The 22,512-nt window shown below is 38.6% G+C and overlaps 1 protein-coding gene and 1 pseudogene across 3 annotated transcripts in view; one reads left to right on the plus strand and one right to left on the minus strand.

The window, feature by feature from the left end:
* Window positions 1–821: 821 nt before the first annotated feature.
* Snapc3 (small nuclear RNA activating complex polypeptide 3) overlaps window positions 822–22,512 on the plus strand; it is a 38,386-nt gene continuing 16,695 nt past the window's right edge. For 2 of the 3 annotated variants that reach the window (XM_023566042.2, XM_063251520.1), the window contains exons 1-3: window positions 823–1,172; window positions 1,856–1,933; window positions 13,979–14,063. In XM_023566042.2, coding sequence (XP_023421810.1) covers window positions 856–1,172; window positions 1,856–1,933; window positions 13,979–14,063 — 480 coding nt within the window. In that variant the 5' untranslated portion in view covers window positions 823–855. Of the gene's footprint in view, window positions 1,173–1,855; window positions 1,934–13,978; window positions 14,064–22,512 lie in introns of all 3 variants that reach the window. The other variant, XM_063251512.1, reaches the window with a different exon arrangement.
* On the minus strand, window positions 8,878–16,272 carry LOC106028156 (growth hormone-inducible transmembrane protein-like; annotated as a pseudogene).

Genomic DNA, 22,512 nt, shown 5'->3' on the forward strand with positions numbered 1-22,512 from the left:
TTGTACCCCAAGCCAATCCCAAACTTGGGATACGCCCGCTTTAGACTCTGGAGTGTTAGGCACACAGATATGCACTGCCCCACCTGGCAGCGGATTGTTTTTTTTTTTTTTTTTTTTTTTTGCAATGAGGTCTCACTATGCAGTTCAGGCTGGCCTCAAACTCACACAAAAGCTCCTCGCTCAGGGTCCTAAACGCTGCGATTGTAACTGTATGCCACCACACTCGGCTTGTGATTTTTAAAAATCTGCATTAGGATTAATAACGAGACACGCATGATGCATAGTCGACACTACCGTAACAGCACTGTGCTGGAGTACAGCAATGCAAATCTATACAGTAAGCATATGCAAGCAAATACTAGATGGTTCACTGCACAGGTTTCTGAGAGAACAGGAGCAGGAAATCCGACCATGTCCAGTGAATCGTAGTGGTCTCATCCCTTCTCTCTCACACTTTAAAACAGTGAGACAGTGGCACAGCTCGCGAACCCTGGATTTCGGTAAAAGTGCAGCACTCCCAGAGCCTGGTCCTAGGGAAACCAGGGGGAAGACGTTAGGGTGTGATAAGACCGCCTGGCCCAACAGAGAAGACTCATACTCAACCAGAACCCTCCCGAGAGCCCAAGGACTGCAGCCACTCCCTACACAGCCGGAGAACAATGCACCCGACCCTTCCTCCTCCGGGAGTGGCCAGCCGCATCCCGGGCGGCCGCGGTGCCTGCTGGTAGATGTAGTGTGCTGGGCTCGCCGCGTCACGTTCCCGCCCGCCGACCAGGGGGCGCGCGTAACTACAAGTCCCGTCACGCTCCGCGAGCTTGATCGCCTGGTTTTCGCAGCGGTGGGAGTACGGCGAACATGGCTGAAGATAGTAGGGGCGGCGCAGCGTGCACCCGGGTTGGCGAGCCGCAGGACCTGGCCCACGGCGCCGGCCGCTGCAACTTTCCAGAATATGAGCTTCTCGAGCTGAGCACTTGCGTGTTCCACGTGGGCTCCTTTGGGGAGCTGTGGCGGGGCCGGTTGCGCGGAGCCGGGGACTTGTCTCTGAAGGAGCCCACAGCACCCGAGCAGCCTGGGAGCCTAGCGGTCACAGATTCCCACCGGGACGATGCTGAGGTGGCCCGGGATCTGGGCTGCAGTCTGGAGGCAGCGGCCGAGCTGAGGACGGTGTGCGGGTCAGTACAGGGCCCAGGCGATGGGCAGCGTAGCCAAAAGAGGTGCAGCTCGTCTCTGCGCTCCTCTGCCTCTCGTCCGGGTGGGGGCCTGTAGCTTAGACTTCTGGCTCGGGAACAGCTCTTTCAAACCGTTCAACCCGCCAGAGCCTTCCCGGAAGCCTGGGAAGTCCTGGGATCCGAACACAATTCCTGCGAGTTAAAGGGACCAGACAGCTGCACAAGAGACTGATTTTCCTGTTCTCTAATTTCTAAGGTGCTTTTTAATAAAGATAAGCAGCAGGGTAACAGCGACGAGGATCTGCCATTGACAGGCACTTTGACAATGGAGGAACCTGAGTAATGATGAAGCTGCAGGAGACTTAATTCCAGGAGCGTTAAAACCTTTAACTGTGATCTCTTTAAGGGACCTCCCTAGTATGCTGTTACTGAAATTTTCCCTCAAAGGGAAAACATAAAAATAACTTGGTTCTTTCTCCGTTTACCTGCAGTAGCCGCCGCTTTCAATTGGCCATAAAAATCATCAGCATAGAATCATTGCCTTCTATTTTGACGTTTTCTAAGTCATCTGCTGGATTTTATCTGACTTCTTAGTTGCATTAGTTGGTGTATTGAGCACACAGCCGTGGCTCTCGGGACAAGATATATGGCTGACCTTAGAATACTGATTCCTTCTTTTGTTTTAGCCTCGATAAACTGAAATGCCTTGAGGAAGATGAAGATCCAGAAATCATCCCAGAGGATACTGATCTAGTGACTTTGAGGTATGGATGGTTTTGCTTTGCTTATATGTTACTTATTTATTTTAGGGATGTTTGTTTTATTTTGTTTCATTTCGAAACCTTACTGTGTGGTCTTACTGTGTGGCTCAAGCTGACCTTGAACTCACTGTATAGCCCAGGCTGGTCTTAAACTTTTGGTGATCCTCCTGCCTCAGCTATGTCAACACTCCTGGCTAGTTATATGTTACTTATTTAATTTTTGGTTTTAGGGTTGAACCCAGGGCCCTGTATATGCTAACCACCACACAGCTACACTGCCAGCCCCTGTGGTATTTATTTAAACTTGTTTTTGAACATCATATTTTGAAAAGTTGGAAGTATAGTATTCTTATCTATATGCCCACCTCTTGCATTCAACTATGGTTAATATTTGGCCCTATTTGCCTTATCTGGGTGAGTATGAGATACAGCTATGTCTTTTTCTCGCGCTGTACTATTCAGTAAATTGCAAACATAATAACTTACCCCTAAGTACTCCAACATACAGCTCTTAAGAGGACTTTGCTGGATAATCAGGGTGGTATTGTTTGACTTAAAGGTGAAAATTTTCAACCTCTGGTATCTGGTCCATATTCAAATTTGTACTTACATTTTTTTTTAGGGGAGGGGGAACCCAGGTTCTTTGCATTAAACTACATTTCCAGCCATTTCTATTGTTTGAGACAGGGTCTTACTAAGTCACTAAATTCCCCGGGCTAGATTTGAGCTTGTTATTGCCTCCTCAGCTTCCCAGAGTGCTGGAACTACAGACATGGGCCACCATGCCTCGCTTGTGTTTACTTTCGAATATATACAAAGATAGAGTTAATCTATTTAGGTTGGGTTGCAAGCTAAGTACTCTGATGGTGTTTCTCAGAATACTTGTGAAAAAAGGACCAATTGCTTTTGCTTTTGTTTCTAATTTTGAATCACTGACAGTTTCATATTTTTGTACAATAGTATGAGAGTGAATTACTAGAAAAAGTGGAATTTTAAAAAGTCAAAGACACTGTAAGTCCAAATATTTTACTGTTATGGAATTCAACAGGCTTAAGATACTGTCAACTTGTAGTCAAAGTTTCTAACTGCTTACTCACATTTTCTTTGCAAGGTGAGTAACCAATAGTGCACAGATCAATACTACCCTTGTCAACCGTATTTTGAGAAGGGCTGCTGTATGGTAATATGTAATAATGAAATTTATAACTTCTAATTTACAGTCTACCAATTTTATTCCACCTCAGCTGTGTTCAGTCATCGAGCCTACCCTTTCTCCTGTCCCTTTCAAATATTCAGGCAGTCATGTCAATGTGACTTTGGTTTTCTTTTGTGACAGCTATGAAATTTGTTCCTGATTTCCACTCTAACACATTAACATTAGTAACATCTAGAGTTCTATGAAAATCTCCTGTCTTCCTAAATCCAGTCTTTTCCCCCTCCTGATTTACTTACAGTACAATTACCTGAGCATGCATTTTTGTTTAGAAATTGTTTGTGACTCTATATCTCCCTCCCTCTCTCTTTTTAATTTTGGTATCAGGGAATCAAACTCAGGACCCCATGCTTGCCTGGCAGGTGCTGTGCCACTGACCTGTATCCCCAGCCCTCTATATCTCCTGTTTGGAAAAGTTGCAGACTCTAGCTAGGCTTTTAAAGCTTTCCAAATATATCCCAAGCTTTTCCAGATTTATTTTCAACTACTTCTTCAAGTGTCTCAGGATGTGCATGTCCTCTCTGCATTCTTAAGACTGCTTTCAAGATTACCACAGCACCTCTCTCCCTAAGAAAGAACTTCATCAAGATTGCCTTCACTCTTCCAGGTCTAAAAGTCTTGCTAGGCTCATTGAAAGTCATACTCCTTGTCGTAAAAATCTACTCTATTGCCTTGCCTCAGTTGGTGCCTTGTAACTGTTGTTGATTTGTTGGATTTGTCTAAGATGTGAATCTGATTTTTTGTACTTTCTTGCTTAAAATCTTGTAATATCCTTTAGGCTAAAGTCCTGACTCCTTAAGTGATTCACAAAAGCCTCTGGGATGGATTTTGTTGAACTTTTTTAGCTTTGTCTCTGAAGTGGTCCAGCCATACTGCGCTTTGTTTCAGTTCCTGGAATGTTTTCTTACTTCAGTTGCATGTCTGGGATATTCTTATTCTCATGCCTTCCTGACTTCTTATCCTTCAAGGCTTTGCTAAAAGACTTGTATTTTCCTTGTATGTTCCCTTGTATGTCTCCTTATATGTTCATGTAGCAACTCCATGCTTCTCAGTTGAAATACTTATCATGTTTCTAATATGCTTTAAAAATTTTATATCTTAGCAACGCTTGGAAGTTCTGTGGCTGTGCATAGTAGCACACACACTGTAATCCCAGCACATGGGACATTGAGGCCAGAGGATCAGCCATGTGAGGCCAACATGGGCTATGTATTGAGACTCAGTAAACAACAGCAAAAAGTTTTCAGTAAGTGGGACTGGGGATGCAGCTCAGTGGTAAAGCACACGCTTAACCTGCTCAGTTCCCTGGGTTTAGTCTCCAGAGAACTAAGAAAAAGGTTCTACTATACTTAAGTGCCAGAACCAGCTCCTAGAAATGTAGCACATATTAGGGAGCCAATAATGTGTAGAATGAGTGGAATAAAACATTTGTAAGACTTGAGAAAGTGGTTGAGAAAGTGGTTTTAGAAGATGGACTGACAAAAGAAGGTTGACGGTAAAGGAGGACTTTTTTTTTTTTACTGCAGTTAACATTAGTTGGTTTAGAACTATTTTATTGGCATATTAAATAACGTTAAGACTAATTAATATATACTTTGATTGCCTGCTTTCTACTCTTTGAACACCCAGATCTCCTTGGTTGAATTAGTTGTCTTCTAGTCTTTCCAAGTTTAGACTATGTGGACCAAATGTTATATATTGCAATTTAAAGTGTACTTATAGATTCCAGTGTAAAATGAGTCACTGGTGTATCCTCAGTTGGTATTTTGATATACTGTAAAGCTGTTGAATTTAAAAATAATCTTTTAAAAAATTTTTTATTTAAGGAAAAAACAGAAAAAGGGTACAAGTAATACAGAATTTCAAAAAAAAACAGTAGGAAATCACTAGTTAATAGATTACATATTGTCATCTTAGAAATAGTTGTTCAAGTTACAAAATTAAAGCATATATAAAGTGGACAAACAGTGAGACTGCGAACAGTTCTGTTCAGCGATCCAACAAAAACTCAGTAATATGATTATCTATCTTATATGCTTAAATATACATGCAGTTATGTCCTTTAGAGATTAAAATTAATCTTAATAATCCTGTAAAACATTAGACTTGTGGGAAAAACCTATATTTAGATCTCTTTAATTTTTCTTGTTCTATGCCTCTGTCTAAAGAAGGAGCTACTTGGGCTTGAGATACAGCTCTGTGGTACAGTGCATGCTGGCAAACACAAGGTCATGAGTTTGATTCCCTGGTACTGGAAAAAAAAAAAAGGAGCTAACTGACTCATGTATGTAAGGGAAAAGAACGGTAGTCACTGGATAGTGATTCTTTGATAAGCGTCCCTATTTCCATCATAACAAGCTGATCTTCAACACTTCTGAAATTTTTTGACCCTGGAACTCATAGTACATTTGCCCCAAACTGCAACTCTTTTTAAATCAGTAGCCATTTTAGTTAGATTATTTTGCTCGTTCTACTTACTTCTGTAGGAAAGAAAAGAGAAGTATGAAATTAGAGGATTCACCACTCTTATCCCATGATCAAACCTCCAATTTTTCAAAAAACTAAACTCTTTACTAGTGTATCTGGACTTTGCTAAAATGGCAGAGTACTATAAATTGAGAAACTTGTAAATTAATATCATCACTCCCTCCCAAGTTTCACAAAAATAAAAACCAAGGAGAATTTATTGCAGAAAACCAGGAAGCAACTGTTTGTGCAGAGCAGCTTGGAAGACTACTTCCCTACCCCCAGAACATAACCAGGAAACAGAGCACACCATGTTTACACTCCAGACAGAACTGACTATAGCCAAACATTTAAGAATTAAAAAACATCTTGAATTAGAAATTTTAAAACAAAGTAGAAATGAAGAATAAAAGAAAAAATAAAATTGATGAAATGCAAGAAAAATAGACAAAAAGGACAATAAAAGTAAATAAATCATGAGATAGATTCAAATGAAAATTTAACAGGCAGTGAAAGGCATAAGGCAACAAAAACAGTCATAAAGGACAAAAAGTAAAGTGAATCAGAGAAAGTATTTGGAATGGAAAATAGGCAAAGAAGATACAGTGTTCATGTTTGGAGTCCCTCAATAAGGAAAATGAAAATGGAACAGTAATATTTTAAAATGTAACCAAAAGTTTTCAAAACTAGATGTTGTACCTCATGTCTGTAATCCCAACACTTGGGAGGTGGGAGGATCACCCAAAATTCTAGATCAGCCTGAACTACACAGGGAGACACTGTCAAAAGTCAGTCAACCAATTAATCAATCTAGAAGTAGAAAAAAATAAATCTAAAATTTGAAAGACTCCCTGGATACCTGCAAAAATTAACACAGACATATCTCCTCTGAGAGCTAGCTTAATGAAGCTGTCATATTTCAGAAATATAGGTGAAGTCATCAGGGCTTCCAAGCAGAATGAATAGGTACTTAAAGACAGATTTACACAAAGTATTGTTGCAAAGCTGGCAGACAAAGCAGGAATACAATGTAGCAAAGGCAGATTTACACAAAGTATTGTTGCAAAACTGGCAGACAAAGCAGGAGTACAATGTAGCATCCTCTGCTGGAAAACTCAATGAAAGTGTAAACAAAGCTTTTACCTCCAAGTGCCATATCCTTCCAATATCAAAGCTATGGGAGAAAACATAAAGCACTTTTAAACGTGCAAGAATGTGATAATTCCTGTACCTGCCACCATTTCTGAGAGAAGACTAGAAAATGAACTTCATCCAACCAGTTGCTGGCTTGGAAATTTTCAGCAAACCTTATGTGACATTCAAGGCTATATATTATAACCAAGTATAATACTACAGCTAAAAAGATGGGAGGAAAAAAGAATAATGTATAGACAGTGGGAAACCTTTAAATAATGCTGATAATGGACTGAGTGTGCACTAGAAAACTAGACAGTAAAAAATTAAATAAGAAAATGAGAGCCAACCACAGTGGCTCTTGCTTAGAGTCTCAGCCCTGTGGGAGACTGAGGCATGAGGCTCACAAGTTCAGTCCTAGCCTGGGCAACTTAACAATTTAATGAGACCTTGTCTCAAATAATAAAAAGCTTTAACAAGTACTGGGAATGTAGCTCAGTGTGAAGGCCCTGAGTTCAATGCCTGGTACCACAAAACACAATAGATAAGGGCATTCAAAAACAAAGTAACTACCAGAACAAAGAGGAATAACTAACCCTCCCTTCCAACTAATCTTCCCTTCCAGCTCTTTTTTTGAGACAGGGTTATCTCTGTGTGACCCAAGTTGATCTCTCCTGAGTTTAAGTAATCTTTGCTTTAGTCTCCCCAGTGCTAGGGTTGTAGTCCCAGACTGTGCCCAGCTCTCCCTTCCAATTTCTAAAAAATAAACAAGAAAATATATCTCATATTGGACAAAAATAGCTACCACAACAAAATATGTATAATTAGAAATATTATAGCAAATCATGGTGGCATATGCCTGAGTGCTGGGGTTGTAGGTGTGTGCCACCACATCCAGTTGTAATTTAGTTTTAAAGCCAGTATTTTGCCTACTATCTCATCTACTTTGCAACATTGCCCTACAGTAGGTATTATCCACACAGCTTACAGAATCAACTAGAGGTATAGCAGTTGGTAAAGAAATAAAAGCTCTCTGAATTTGAAGACGATATGAATGGATTTAGAACATCAGAAGAAGGAAATGAATGCCAATACTAATTGAAACAATAAAGTAATTCAGGAGTAGTGGGGACATAGCTTAGTGGTAAAACATAATTACCTGTTGGAGTAAAGGCCCATCGTTTGATCCACAGCTGTATTCCACCCTTCCCCCCCCCCGCCCCCCGCTAAAAAGAAGAAGATAATTTACTGAAATAGATGGGTACAAACTTGATACATACAAATCAGTGGCTTTAGGTGAGCATGGTGGCATATACTTGTATTCCCATCTGTTGGGGAGGCCAAGGGAAGAAGATTGCAAATTTCTGTCCATCTTTGGCAGTTTAGGAAGACCCAGTCTCAAAAGAAAGCTGAGTGTCATGTTGGTATATGTCTGTAATCCCAGCACTAGGAGGCTGATGCAGAAGGGATGGCAAGTTTGTTTTTTTTTATCTTTTTCCTTTTTATTGGTACCGGGGATCGAACTCATGACTGCCTGCTTGCAAGGCAGGCGCTTATGCCGCTGAGCTAAATCCCCAGCCCCTGGGATGGCAAGTTTAAACCTAATCTGGGCAGCTTAGTGATTTAGTAAGACCGTGTCTCAAAGTGAAAAGGGATAGGGATGCATGGTCAGGATGAAGGCCCTGGATTCCATCCTAGTTCCTGAATGAAGGAATGAATGGACTGGGCATGCACTAGAAGAGTTTCACAAAGATATTCCCTGTTCTGGGGCAGGAAGTCTCAATGTTATGAGTCAGTTTTATCAGAAATTTAACTCAGGGCCTTACACATGGTAAACAAGGCAAGCCTTTCACCACTGAGCTACATACCCAACCATAGATAGAGAATTTCAAAACAAGATAATTGGAGATTAACAATGGTTAATATATTGTGTATTGTTATCTTCAAAATAGTTGCTCAGATTACAAGATACAGGCATGAAAAATTGATCAAACAATGTAAGCACAAACCATTCTATTCAGTGTTCTAATAGAAATTAGTAGTATATTAGCTATTTCATGTATATACACACATGAAATAGCTGAGATAATATATACATTCTTTTCCCTGCCTTTTCTCTTTTCCCCAATCCCACTTTTTCTTTCCTTTTGAGCAGTTTCTTCTCTTTCACAATATCTGTTGTGCATTTTGGATCTTATTTACTCTTTCAGTTTCTGACATTAGGGAGACAATACTGTGTTTATTCTAATATTCAGTATTAGACAATACTGATATATTTCATTTATGAATATGGTCTCAAGTTGCATTCATTTAATTGTAAAAGCCTCAAGATTATATTCCTTTTTAGTTTAGTGTATAAAAATACCACATCTTTTTTATCCTTTGAGACCAGTATTTTTATCAGACATTAAAATATGCTTAGTCTTTTTAATTATAGCAGTGGGGATTTGCTCTTCAAGTCAAATTTAGTAAGACACAGTACACAAGAATAAATTCCAAAGAAATTGGAGGTCGAATTATAAAGAACAAAATGTATAAGCATTGATGCAATAAAATTGATTCAAATTCAGATTTTTTTTTCCTGGTAGGCGGATCAAACTCAGGGTAAGCAATGAATTACAGAGCTATATCCCCAGCCCTAGAGACGATTTTTACAGACTGATTGATCATTTAATAAAATTTGCGTGACAAACCCTGCCCCCCTCCAAAAAACCACCATAGACAAGGTCAAAATGAAGCCGGAAACTGCATGATATCCCTGACAGAACCAACAACATGTGGAGTTTTGGGAACAAAGAGCAGCTTATTCTGCTGGTGTCTGTGAGGGACTAGCGTCTCCTTGGGAACCAAAAACAAAGCTTTGTTTCCACTTTTGTATTGTTTCCTTCCCGCAAGACAATTTTTCATTGGAAACCAGCAAGGAAGAAGGGGTATGTTTTTTCGGCACTTTCCAAGTCTGCCTTCACCACTGATATTACATCATAGCTGTGCCCATAACCATCAGCGTAGTTGGGGTCATAGTGATTCATCTTCTCAGAGAGCTTAGCTGTACAGTTAACACGTAGTTGCCCCGTTTCACCCCAGGAAGTGGTTTCCTCTCTAAAATAAAGATACTATGCCAAACTTGGAGAAAATACATATAATATATGCTACAGTGGGATTAATATATAAGGAGCTCTTAAAGATGAGGGAAAAAAATAAGCGGAAACATGGGAAAAAGACAAGCTATAGTTTATAAAACTAAGGGCTGGAGATAAAACAGAGTAGTAGAGTTGTCCACTATGTACAAGAGTTCAGTCCCCAGCATTAAGCAAAATTTTAAACTAGGCATGGTGGCACCTGCCTGTAATCCCAGCACTAGGGAGGCTGAGCCAGGAGGATTGCTGTGAGTTCAAGGCCTGCCTGGGCTACAGAATGAATTCAGGGTCAGCCTGAACTACAGAGCAAGACAGGTCTCAAAAAATTTGTTTTAAATGACACACAAACATGAAAGATGTGTTGCCACACTCATAATTAGAGAAATGAAAGTCCAAACTATACTGAATTGCCCTTTTTTTTTCTTTTTTCTTATGGTACCCGGAATCTAACTCACAACCTTGCGCTTGCCAGGCAGGTGCTTATGCCACCGAGCTAAATCCCCGGCCTGAAATCACAGACCATTTTTTTTGGTACTGGGGATGAAACTCCTGACCTCATACTTGGCAGGCAGGCACTTATGCTGCTGAGCTAAATCCCCAGTATCCAATTGCCTTTTCTTACCTGTCAGAGTAACATAATTTTTTTTTTTTTTTTTTTTTTTGTCTTTTTGAGACAGGGTTTTGCTGGTCTCAAACTCACAATCATCCTCCTGCCTTCGCCTGCCAAGTGCTGGGATTACAGGCGTGAGCAACCATGCCTGGCTCTACAAATTTTAAAATGTATACTTTTGAAAAGGCTCTGGGAAACAGGTGTTTTCAAATATTGCTGATGAGACTGTACACTGGTGCAACCCCATTCTTGGGGAAAGAGGTTATTCCTGTTTGAAAATTCACATAGGAGAGTGGTGAGCACACTGGGAGATCCACACAGCAGAGTATCCTGCAGCTATAAGAAAGTCTGAGAAAGTGAAAATGAACTGAAGGTTAGAGTTCTCAGTGAAATTGAGTGAAATATGGAAGGAATGTTATAATGTTTACACTTAAGATATTTAAATATACATATATTTAAAATCACTAGGTGTTCTCTAGATAAAATAATTCTTATTTTTCATGAGTAATGCCGTTTAGTGTCGTTTTCCTGTCTCAGCCTTCAGGAGTACAGGGATTACTGTGTAGGCATGCTGTGTCCATCCCTGGCTGAGGAATAGTTTTGGCTTGCATAATTTTGCTGCAATAGTAGTCCATGGTCATGGCTGATCTCTCCCTTACTAATTAGGATAAACATACTTTTGTTGTATTAATTGATGAACTTGTTATTGGTTTCTCCTCAAATAATATTCCCTGCCTTGGTTTATCAAAAGCAGATGGTATGATAAGTAAAATTTTTTTAAAAAATTTTAATTTTAATATTTTTGCCCTGTAGAACTCATCCATTTGGATTGAATTAATTCATCAGCAGGAAACAAGCTCTCATATAGTCTTGTATTCTCACCTTTGGATGAGTAGGTGTGGAGATTTCTGGTTCCCTTGTTCAGAGCTACTAAGTGGTCAGGACTGGGCCAGAGAACAGTGGTCTCAAAAATTCTTAAGCTGAGCTAATGTTTAGGGAGGAATATTTGCAGTGTTTTTCAAGAATATTTTAAGGATTATCTTAGATGAGTTTGTTAATTTAAATGTGCATTATTGTTTTCTAATTATAAAAGTAATAAAATATTTCAAAACTAACAAAATAGAAATGCATAGATGGGCATGATGGTCATCTCACAATTCTAGTACTGTGGAGACTGAAGCAGAAATATCAAAAGTTCAAGCCCTGCCTGGGCAACTTAGTGATTTAGGGAAGACTGTGTCTCTTTCCCCAAAATGTATAAATTTTAGCACACCCATAAAGTAAAGCCAGCACTTGGGAGGCTGAGACCAGGAGAATTGTTGCAAGTTCCAGATCAGCCTAGGCTACAAAGTGAGCTCCATACCAGCCTGACTACATAGTAAGACTCTGTCTAAAAGAGACAAAAGACAAAAAAAAAAAAAAAAAAAAAGGGCATAAATTCTTAGCCACTCAGAGATTTGCATGGGTCCTTTATTGCTAGCATTCATAATATTTTTAGAAAGGTGATAGTGGTTTGTTAATCATCAGTAATTTCTATTAAGAATGAACACTGGGCATGTGTGGAAGTCAGATCATTGAGTAAAAAGCAGTTTAAAATTTTTTATTAGTAAGATTGAATTAGCATATTTTGAGGCGTGTCTTGCTCTTATATTTTTCAGAAATACTGTAGTTAATGCTGACTTTGTGTTTGTTTGTTTTTGGTATGGGGAATTGAACTCATGACTTTGTACTTGCCAGGCAGGCACTGTGTTGCTGAGCTGTATCCCTTGTATCCCCAGCAACATTGACTTCTGAAAGTCAGGGAGTAGAAAAGTAGCTGTTCACTGGGCATGGTGAGGCAAGGCTGTAATCCCAGTGCTTAGGAGGCTGCAGTGAGCTCAAGACCAGTCTGGGATAGTTGTGAATTCAAGGCCAACCAGAGCTACATAGCAAAACTTGTCTCGCAGGGTGTGGTGGCTCACACCTGTAATCCGAGCACTCAGGAGGCTGAGGTGGGAGGATCCTTGTGAGTTTGAGACCAGCCTGGGCTACAAAGTGAGCTCAAGGCCAGCCTGAACTGCATAGTGAGACCCTGTTTCAAAAAGACAAAAAAAAAAAAAACCTCTTATCTCAGAAAACTACTTCAGTGGTCAACCCAAACTTCAATTTCTTTCTTTTTTTTTTTTTTTTTTTTTTTTTTGGTCTTTTTCCTTTTATCGGTACCGGGGAATTGAACTCACGACTGCCTGCTTGCAAGGCAGGCGCTTATGCCACTGAGCTAAACCTCCAGCCCCCAAACTTCAATTTCTTTGCTTTTACGGTTATTATCATCACTATCGTTTCATGTTTGTATTCCTTTCTAATTTGTGGTGGTTTTAATTTTTGATTTTGGTTTTTGAGACAGCGTCTTGCTGTATTGTTCAGGCTGGCCTTGGAACTCAATATGTAGCCCAGGCTGGCCTTGAATTCATGGGGATCCTCGTGCCTCAGTCCCCCGAGTGCTGGGATTACAGGCATGCCTCACCTCACGTACCCTAAAACTAATCAGACAAAATCCACCAGGATGTATATAGGGAAACTGAATATATAATACAAAAACTTTGAGGCCTCGCTCCTATCTGAGCCTGTAATATTTCTAACTAACTCAGCTGCTTGTAACATAATGACCAAAGCTGGAACAGTTTGAGCAACAAAATCATGATGGTTTTAGAGTTTATGTAACCCACTGAATAAGTTTATACAAATATAATCAAGTAAATAAATGGTTAGAAATAGGTCTCCCTCATAATGAAATCCCAGTGAATAAGTGGAGGAGGAGAGCTAAAGAATCATCATTAGCCATGCAAAACTAGAGTAATATTGAAGGTGAAATTCCTGGGTGAGAAATTTGAGGAGAAACAAGGTTTGCCTTGTTTCGAGGTTATGTGCCCTGAAGTATTTTTCAGGTTCAGGTAAAAGAAAGTAATGGTAGACAGAAACTTAAATGAGGTAAGTTTCTCATGAACCTCTCAAAATGGTATACCAAGAAGAAAATCATTCTTGTAGTATTCTTGCAAAAATGCCAAGTTTACTCCAAGTCATGGCCAATCAAAATGAAACCCAAATTAAAGGACGTTCTACAAAGTGATGGGAGCTCTTCGGGTGTCAAGAATGTGAAAGACACAGAGCCAGAGGAACTGTGACAGATTGGAGGGTAAAAAGGAAAAATAAGCTAAAGATAAAAAAGGCATTAAGCTAAAAATTATATAAACTTGTATTAATGTTAATAGTTCTATTCTTAATTTGTGATCATATGTAAATTTAATGTAAGGGCAATTGGATAAGATATATATATATGTTTATATATGTGTGTGTGTGTATAGGTATATATACATATATACACATATATATACTTTATGTTTGCCACTTTAATTCTAAAATTGGTCCAGAATAAAAAGTTAAGATACTAAAGATTCTTTGAAGCCCCAGAAAAGAGTTTTGAACTTTGATTTTTCATGTATTGTCAACAGGGCTAGAAAAAGGTTCTTGGAACATCGAGAAGAAACCATAACGATAGATCGTGCCTGCAGACAAGAAACATTTGCTTATGAGATGGTAAGATTCTCATCTTTCACCTTTTGTTTCCCATGAAACAGTAAACTCTGTTACTGATGGAGTGACAGTTGGGTGGTAGCTTTATATTAGATGTGCTTAGTTGCAAAAGAAAACCGTGACAACTGGACACTGGTTAGAGAACAGGACCCGCAGAACTTATGGCACTATGTATTTGACTCATCTCTGCTTTATTTTTGGTTTTAGTTTGGTCTTACCCTCTCAGTATTAGGCTTTTTGACAACTCTTTTCGTAGTCTTTTTGTTCTGATCTTTTTTAAATTAAGTTTTTTGGTACAGTTTAGATCTACATAGTGATCATATTCACCATAGGGAGTTTGCACCTGTATATGTTTGTTCTGCCTTGATTTTATTTTAACTCTGTGTGTATGTGTTGGCAGTACTAGGAATCGAACTTAGGGATGTTCTACTACTGCGCTACACCAACTGTTTCCCACTCTTTCATGTTTTTTAAATCTGGTCTGAAGCTTCATTGTTTCATAAATAGGTATTCTGTGCACTGTGATATGGTTAAAAGTTATTTCCAGGTTGCTGCATACATGTTTATGAAAATAACAATGACCTTAGTAATCATATAGACGTCTTCTCATCACTAAAGACTTCCAGTACCCAAAAAAAACCTTAGAAATGTCACAAGCAAGCTAAGTAATGTTCTATGCAGGACAAAAAGAAAATTGTTCTGGGGAAACTAACAAAGCACTTCCCCATTCCACTTTTGATTTGTATTTTTCATAAATGGCTAGCTTTGCTTTACAGTGCTTCATCTGAGTAGGAATGCAAGAAAAACCAACAGTTTTGGGAGAAAAACCACTTTTGTAAAAACCTCCAGTAAAAACCACAGTGGGTTTTTCTAATGATGTCAAAACCTGAAGAGCCAATAAAACCAAGCATGTATGCAACAAGTCTTCAACAATTCTAAACCCTGTATAGTTTAAAAAGCAGTAAGTTTCATGCTTTGAACATTTTATCTAGAGACATTTTAAGGATTTGTTGCTTAAGGAGATTCAAGAGGAAAATTCACAGATATAATTCCGCTTGGGATTGCTAGGGGACAAATACTCTGGACTGTCCCAGCATGTCCTCACCAGGACCACGTCTCCATTGTGAAGATAGCACTGAGAAGCAGAGTCCCCCATGTCTATTTCTGTGATAAATGCAAAACAATAATCACTTGTTCGTTACACACACTCAGATGTCTGTCACTGGCTTATCACAGTCACAAAAGGGGAACTCCTAAGAACTGGGGGGAAAGTATGGGTAGCCTACTCTCTGGTCTCTACACCAAAACCTCTACATTACTTATGATGTTACATCAACGTTTGGTGTCCCAGCCAGGCATGGTGTTGCATGCCTGTTAATCCCAGTCCTCGGGAGGCCAAGGCAAAGTATTGCCATGAGTTTGAGGCCAGCCTGGGCTATGTAGTGAGCTCAAAGCCAGCCTGAACTACACAGCAAGACCCTGTTTCAAAAAAAAAAAACAAAAAGATAATTGTGTCCCCCCTCAAAAAACAGACATACACACAAACTTGCTAATTTTTACTTACTCTAATAAACTCAAAAATAGCCCTCTACCATGTGGCTCTGACGAGGAGATGACCACCCCATATGGTCAGAAGTGCCACCACACCATCCATCACACCACAATGGAGCAACCAGGCAACATGCTTTGGGCCTGGATGCCGATCGTGTTGTGTGGATTGCACCAGCATTCCAGCATCAGTCATGGCTGCAAAAGTTACACCAGTTGTCACCAAAGAGCCTCTCATTATGAAGTTCATGAGCATAGGACTTCTAGTTACTACCAAGATAGACAAAGCTGTTAAACTAACACTTCCCTCTAAATACATGTAGGTGGAATGATGTGTCCTATCTATCCTTCACACTTTGAGGCCAAATTACAGCCTTTTCAGTCACTCCTATCTCGTTGAACATTCCCAAGATAGCAGCACAGTGCTCCATGACCAACAGCAGCCCCTCCAGCAATAAAACATCTTCCTATTCAGTTTTGTATATTTTTTTCAATTATGGTTCCAGTGCAGCCTCTGAGTCCTCAGGGCAGTTTTCCCATGTCGGATTCCAAGTATTGACCTGGTGGCATATTACCTGCTAGGTGTTAAGAACCATTCATTCTTTGTGATGGAATTCTTCACAGTGGGGGAGGAGGCCTTGGTGAATGCTGGGTGAAAAACCCTAGAAGGTGATGGTCAGAGACCTCGAAGCCAACATGGTGATGCACTGGTTCACCAAGCAGATCTGTAGTGCTCCTCTCCCAGTCACGACTCTCCACCGCACTCTCCCTTCCAGGCCTGTGGGACATGTAAGGCCCACCTCCCTTTTCATTTTGAGACAGGTTTGTTCATTTGCCCATGGTGGCCTTGCACTTAAGATTCTGCTACCAAAAAAAAAAAAAAAAGATTCTGCTACCTCAGTCTCCTCCAAATGATCTGGGATAACAAAGATGTACAACCACACCCGCCATTTAGCCACATTCCTAATTCTAATTCATTATCTCTTGTGTAAAGCCCTAAGAAAAGTTTAATATGAATATTAAGTAAGTAGGAGATCCTAGGCATAATGGAATCAGTTTACCATGTATCACACTGCAGTGGGCGCTCTCCCACTTATTTTTTGTGGTTGAATTTACACAATATAAAATTGTACTACCAACCTTTAAGTGTTCAATTAAGTACATTTACATCATACTATTTCCAGACTTTTCTTCATCTCGCAGAAATTTATGCCTACTAAGCAGTAATTCTAATTCCCATAGCCTCTGGCAATTTCTATTCTACTTTTTGTTGCTATGAATTTGCCTTTCTGGTTTTTTTTACTAGTACACGTTTGTAATACATAATGGTTACATTCATTATTAGCAACTGACACATGCACTTAACACAGCTTAGCTTTTTCACTATCTCCTTTCCCTTCCCTCTCCGCCCCCTCTTTTCATCTCTTGGTTTCCTTCCCATTTGCAAAAGATCTAGCTCCCTATTTTCTAGTATCTATCTTTTATTTTGCTTTTTATTTATACTTTGGGTTTTTCATAGAAGAGAAGCTATGCAGTGTTTATTATCTCAGTAATCTCAGATCTCCATGTGTATCAGTTTTCCTACAGACCACTCAACTTTACCTTCTTTATAGCAGAGCCATACCCCATTGTATATCAGTACTACATTTTATCCTTTCATCTGTTGGTGACATGTAGGCACGTCTGAGATTTAGCTATTATGAGTTGTGCTGTTATATACACAATATGCATTTATCATTGTAATATGGTATCTTTAACACTTTCAGGAACGGGAATAGATGAATCAAATAGAATTTCTAGTTTTATTCTTTACTGAATATCCATATTGATTTCCACAGTGGTTGTACTAATTTAGATTCCCACAATGTAAAGGGTTAGTTTTTTCCTGCAGCCTTGCCAGAAATCTAATATTAGAAATCTAATTTTTTATTAGATTTCTTGATGATATTCTTTCTGGAGTAAGATAAACTCTCAGTGTTGTTTTAATTTGCATTTCACTGAAGGTCAGAAATGCTGAACATTTTTTAATGGATTTATTGGCCATTAGTACTTTTGAGAAGTATCATTTCATTTCAGTTGCCCATTTTTTGATTGGGTCTTTATTTTAAGAGAGTTGGGTTTTTTTTTTTTTTTTTTTAGTTATTTATGTATTCTAGGTGTTAGTCCTCTGTCTGAAGCATAGCAGGCAAATATTTTTTTCTCCATTCTACAGATTGTCTTTTCATTCTGTTGGTTTTCTTTGCTGTGTTGCTTTTTAGTTGTTTTTAAAAATTTTTGTATTATTTTGAAGGTAGTAAAATACAGTAGAACCAGTTGGAACTAAGCCAGTTTAGACAGTGTAATGAAATTGGTATAGAACCTCACAGCAGGTTACTGGGTACTATAGTCTATCTCATTATCTCCACAATAGTTGTTCTTTCAATCATGTATAGCAAAATAAAACAAAATACAGAATATTATAGAACTTACCAAAACAGAATATTGAAAAGAGCAAATACCATTAATGAGAATAAAGAAGAGCAAATACCATTCATGAGAAATGAAGAAAAACAATGGTAAAAATATTGGCCTTCAAAGAGATGTTAGAAGGAAATCCCCCTTATTTGCTATATTGCATATAGTCAACCTCCCAGCAGATGCTCAGATCTCTGGTTCCCATTTGCTAATGGTGGGGGTGGGGGTGTTTGATTCTCAGCCGGTGTGCTGTAGGCTCACTACTGCTTAGCAGGGAGGTGAACTGGTTGCTTGGTTTCCCAACACCCCAAGTTCCAACATGGTGCGGGTCTCAGGAAACGCTGGTGGTTCTTGCCCTGGGGCAGCCGCAGCCACTTACCAGGGAGGCAAGCTGGTTGCTTGGTTTATCAGCGCCATAAGTGCCAACATTGCCTGCTTTTTAGTTTGATGTAGTCTCATTTGTTGATCCTATTTCTTGTGCAGTTGGCATTCTGTTCAGAAAATCTTTGCCTATAGCTATGTCTTTAAGAATTTTGACTGGGGATTTAGCTCAGTGGCGTAAGTGCCTGCCTGGCAAGCACAAGGTTGTGAGTTTGATCCCTGGTACTGCAAAAAAAAGAAGAATTTTACCTATTTTATCTTCCAATGCATTTACTGTTTTTGTTTTACTATTTAGATCTCTGATCCATTTTTATTTTGTTTTTAGTATGTGCTGAGAGATACGGGTCTAGATTCAATCTTCTGTGTGCATATAGCTAGTTTTCCCAGCATTGTTGTCAGTGGGAATCTCTCTTTTCTCTAGTGTATGTGTTTCATTCCTTACTCAAATATCAGATAGCATGAATGTGCCTTGGGTTGTTTCTACATCCTCTATTCTGGTCCATTGATCCACTTGGTTATTGTTGTGCCAATACTATGCTATTTTTTTTTATCATTGTAGCTTTGTAATATAACTTGAAATCCAAGATTCTGATGCCTCCTGCTTTGCTCTTGTTGCCCAGTATTGCTTTTGCTATTCTGAGTCTCTTTTGGTTCCATATAAATTTTCCCTGCAATGAAGCCTAATTGTTCATAATATATATGATCTTTTGATGGTTTGTTACTTTCTGGTTACTGGTATTTTGTTGAGGTTTTCTTTTATAGGTGAGTTCTTGTCTGGTATTGGAATTGAGGTAATGCTAGCTTCCAGGAATTAGTATGGCAGTATATCTTGTGGTTTCATTATAGAGTTTGAGGAGCACTGTAATAACTGGGCATTAGATTTGGCTTATTGACTTCAATGATAAATTCATTGGATCCTGGGCTTTTTTGTAGTTGAATGCAGTGATGAGTAGTTGCTAGTTTTTTTGTTTTGTTTAATTATTCCTTCAATTTTACCACCTGTGATTGGATTATTCAGTGTTTTTCTATATTTTTTGATTCAGTTTTGATGATTCATCTGTATCTAGGAACCAATCCATTTCCTCTGCATTCTCCAATTTATTGTCTTCTGGATTTTGGTATTATTTTGTAGTATCACTCTTTTCATTTCTACTTGCAAAGATTTGGGTGTTGCCCTTTTTTGGTAAGATTAGCTAAGGGTTTGTCTATTTTCCTGAGGGTTCGTCTATTTTTACTGAGAGTTTGTCTATTTTGTCATTCTTTCAAAGAACCAGTTCTTCAACTCATTGATTTCTTGTCATTTTTTAAAAACTCTCAATTTCATTAATTCCTTTATAATTTTCTTCCTCCTATTAGTTTTGGATTGTTTTTTTTTTTTCTAGGAAGTACATCATTAGGTTATTTATCTGGACTCACTGTTTTTGTTTTTGTTTTTGTTTTTTTTTTTTGATGTGGGCATTCATAAGCAAGAAACTTCCCTCTTAGGATTCCTTTTATTGTGCCCTGTAGTTTCTGGTACGTTATTTTGGGATTACCATGTGATTGTAGGAATTGTTTGATTTCACTTTGATTTCTTTTGTGACCCACTGTTTATTCAAGGGTATATTGTTTAATCCACATGTGTTTGCATAATTACTATAGTTTTATTTGCCATTGATTTCTAGTTTATTGCAGTATGACCTGGTAATATACCTATGGAATAATTTCATTTCTCTCATGTTTATTTAAGCATGTTTTATGGTCAAATATGTGGCCTGTTTTAGAGAAAGTTTTATGTGATACTGAGAATATGTATCTTGTTGAGTGGAACACTCTGTAAATATCAAATCCATTTGTTCAAAGATGTAGTTCAATTCTGTTTTTTTGTTTTGTTTTGTTTTGGGGGGTTGTTTGTTTGCTTTTGTTTTGTCTAGTTGATGTGCCTATGTGTGAGAATGGGGTAGTGAGGTCTCTGTATAATTCTGTTGATGTTTATCTGATCTTTTATGTCCAATAGTGTTTTCTGAAGTTCAGTAGGCTAGTGTTCACTGCATATATATTTATAATCCTTATCTCTTTGTTGAATTATTCCTTTTACTAATATAATAGTGTGATCTTCTTTGCTGCCTCTGATCAATTTTAGGAAGTCTGTTTGGTCTGAAAATAGGATAGCTACTCCTACTTGTTTTCAGGCTCCCACTGCATAGAATACTGTTTTCTGTCCTTTGATTTTTAGTCTGTGAATTTATTTTTGGATTAAAATGTTTGTTATGTATGGTATACTGTTGGGTTTTGGTTTTGATACAGTCTGTCAGTCTGTGCCTTTTGATTGGAGGGTTGAGAGCATTTCCGCTGAGAGTTACTGCTGAGGTGTGGAGTTGTGGTACTAATGCACTTCTGTCATTGTCCTTCCGTACCCCGCTTCTGTTTAACTGCTTACCCTGCCTGGTATATTCATTCCTTTAGACTTTTTGGCATTGTTGACTTCATTGTCTGTTTCTAGCATATCCTTGAGAATTTTCTGGAGTGCTGGTTTGATAGTAATGAATTTCTTAAGGTGCTCTTTTTCATGGAGAGATCTAATTTCTGCACCAGTTTTGAAAGATAATTTATTAATCTAGATTGGAAATTGTTTTAAGATTTGCAACATTTCAGTTCTCCTGGCCCTGAAAGTATGAATTGAGATGTCTCCTGTAATTTTAATGGATTTACCTTTAGAAGTGGTAAATTGCAGCTTTTCTGTAAGAGTTTTTAAGATTTTGTCCTTATGTTGGACTTCTGGGATTTTGACTATGTTGTGTAATGGAGCAATTCTTTTCTGATTGTGGCTATTTGGGAATGTATAAGCTGAATTTCTCTGTATGTTAAATTCTTTGTGGTGGTACAGTTTTCTGCAAATTACTTCCATAAAAAGCTTTTTATTCCATTGGCGCTCTCTTCTGATTTTTCACTAATTGTGATTAATCTTAGATTCATCTTGTGTCATGTAGCAGCACTGAAACCTGTTTTCCATATTCTTTTGTTGTTTTTAAGGTGTCTCTGAGTATATATAATCACCTGCATCGGCCCTGTCTTTTGTTTTCAATAGTTTGTCTTTACATTGGTCATTTCTGATGTTTGTATTTTTAACAGAATTTTTAATTTGGATTTTCATGGACTCTTAATTCATTGCTAAACTGGTCATTCATTTTTGTAAGCTTGTTAATCATTTTAAGGCCATTTTCTGTTACATCATCTTTGAGCTTGCTGAGCACCTTACTGATAGGTTTTGTTGTTTTCACACTGCTATGTTTTGTTTTGCTGTCTCCTCTTTTATCATTTTGTGTAGTTCAAGTATTTGGCCTTTGATTTCTCCTCTCTGTGCCCCACTGATCAGTTTGGAGGTATTCAGTTCAACTTTATTCTTTTCCATGTCATAGATACCCATTTTTCTCACTATTGTTTGCTGAAATGGCTGTCCTTTCCTTACTGAATGGCCTTGGCACCCTTGTGAAAAGTTAGTTGACCATGAACTTGCCTTGAACTTGCAGTGATCCCCCTGCTTCAGTCTCTGAGAGCAGGGATTACAACCGTGGGCCAGCATGCCCTGCTCCTTCAGCTTTTGTTTATCTGAAAATGTCTCAATTTCTCCTTCATTCCTGAAGGGTAGTGTTGCCAGAATTTCATTTAATTTTGTTTTATTTTATTTCTTTTGAGATAGGGTCTCATTATATCATCCAGTTAAATTCATTTTGTAGCCCAGGCTAGCCTCAGACTTGCAGTGATCCTCCTGCCTCAGCCTCCTCAATGCTGAAATTACAGGCATTTTCCACCATGCCCTTGTCAGATTTCTTGGTCAACAATATTACCGTACTGGCTTTATATGTGTCATTGCACTCATTTCTTGTCTACTTGATTTCTGATGAGAAATATGGCAGTAAGTTGTTGAGGAACCTGATTTCCTAGTTATTTATAGTTTCTTTGAGCTCACTGAACACATTTGAGAGAGTTCACTTAATAATTTTATTTGTGAACTTCCTTCTTGCCTGTAGGAATAATTAACCTCTTTTTACTAATAATTTCAGTGTCTAGGCTTCTCCAGTGAGTTTCT

The sequence above is a fragment of the Cavia porcellus genome, unplaced genomic scaffold (assembly GCF_034190915.1).
Source record: "Cavia porcellus strain 051 isolate PalLab524CR breed Dunkin Hartley unplaced genomic scaffold, mCavPor4.1 scaffold_1, whole genome shotgun sequence".
NCBI classification, from domain to species: Eukaryota; Metazoa; Chordata; class Mammalia; order Rodentia; family Caviidae; genus Cavia; species Cavia porcellus.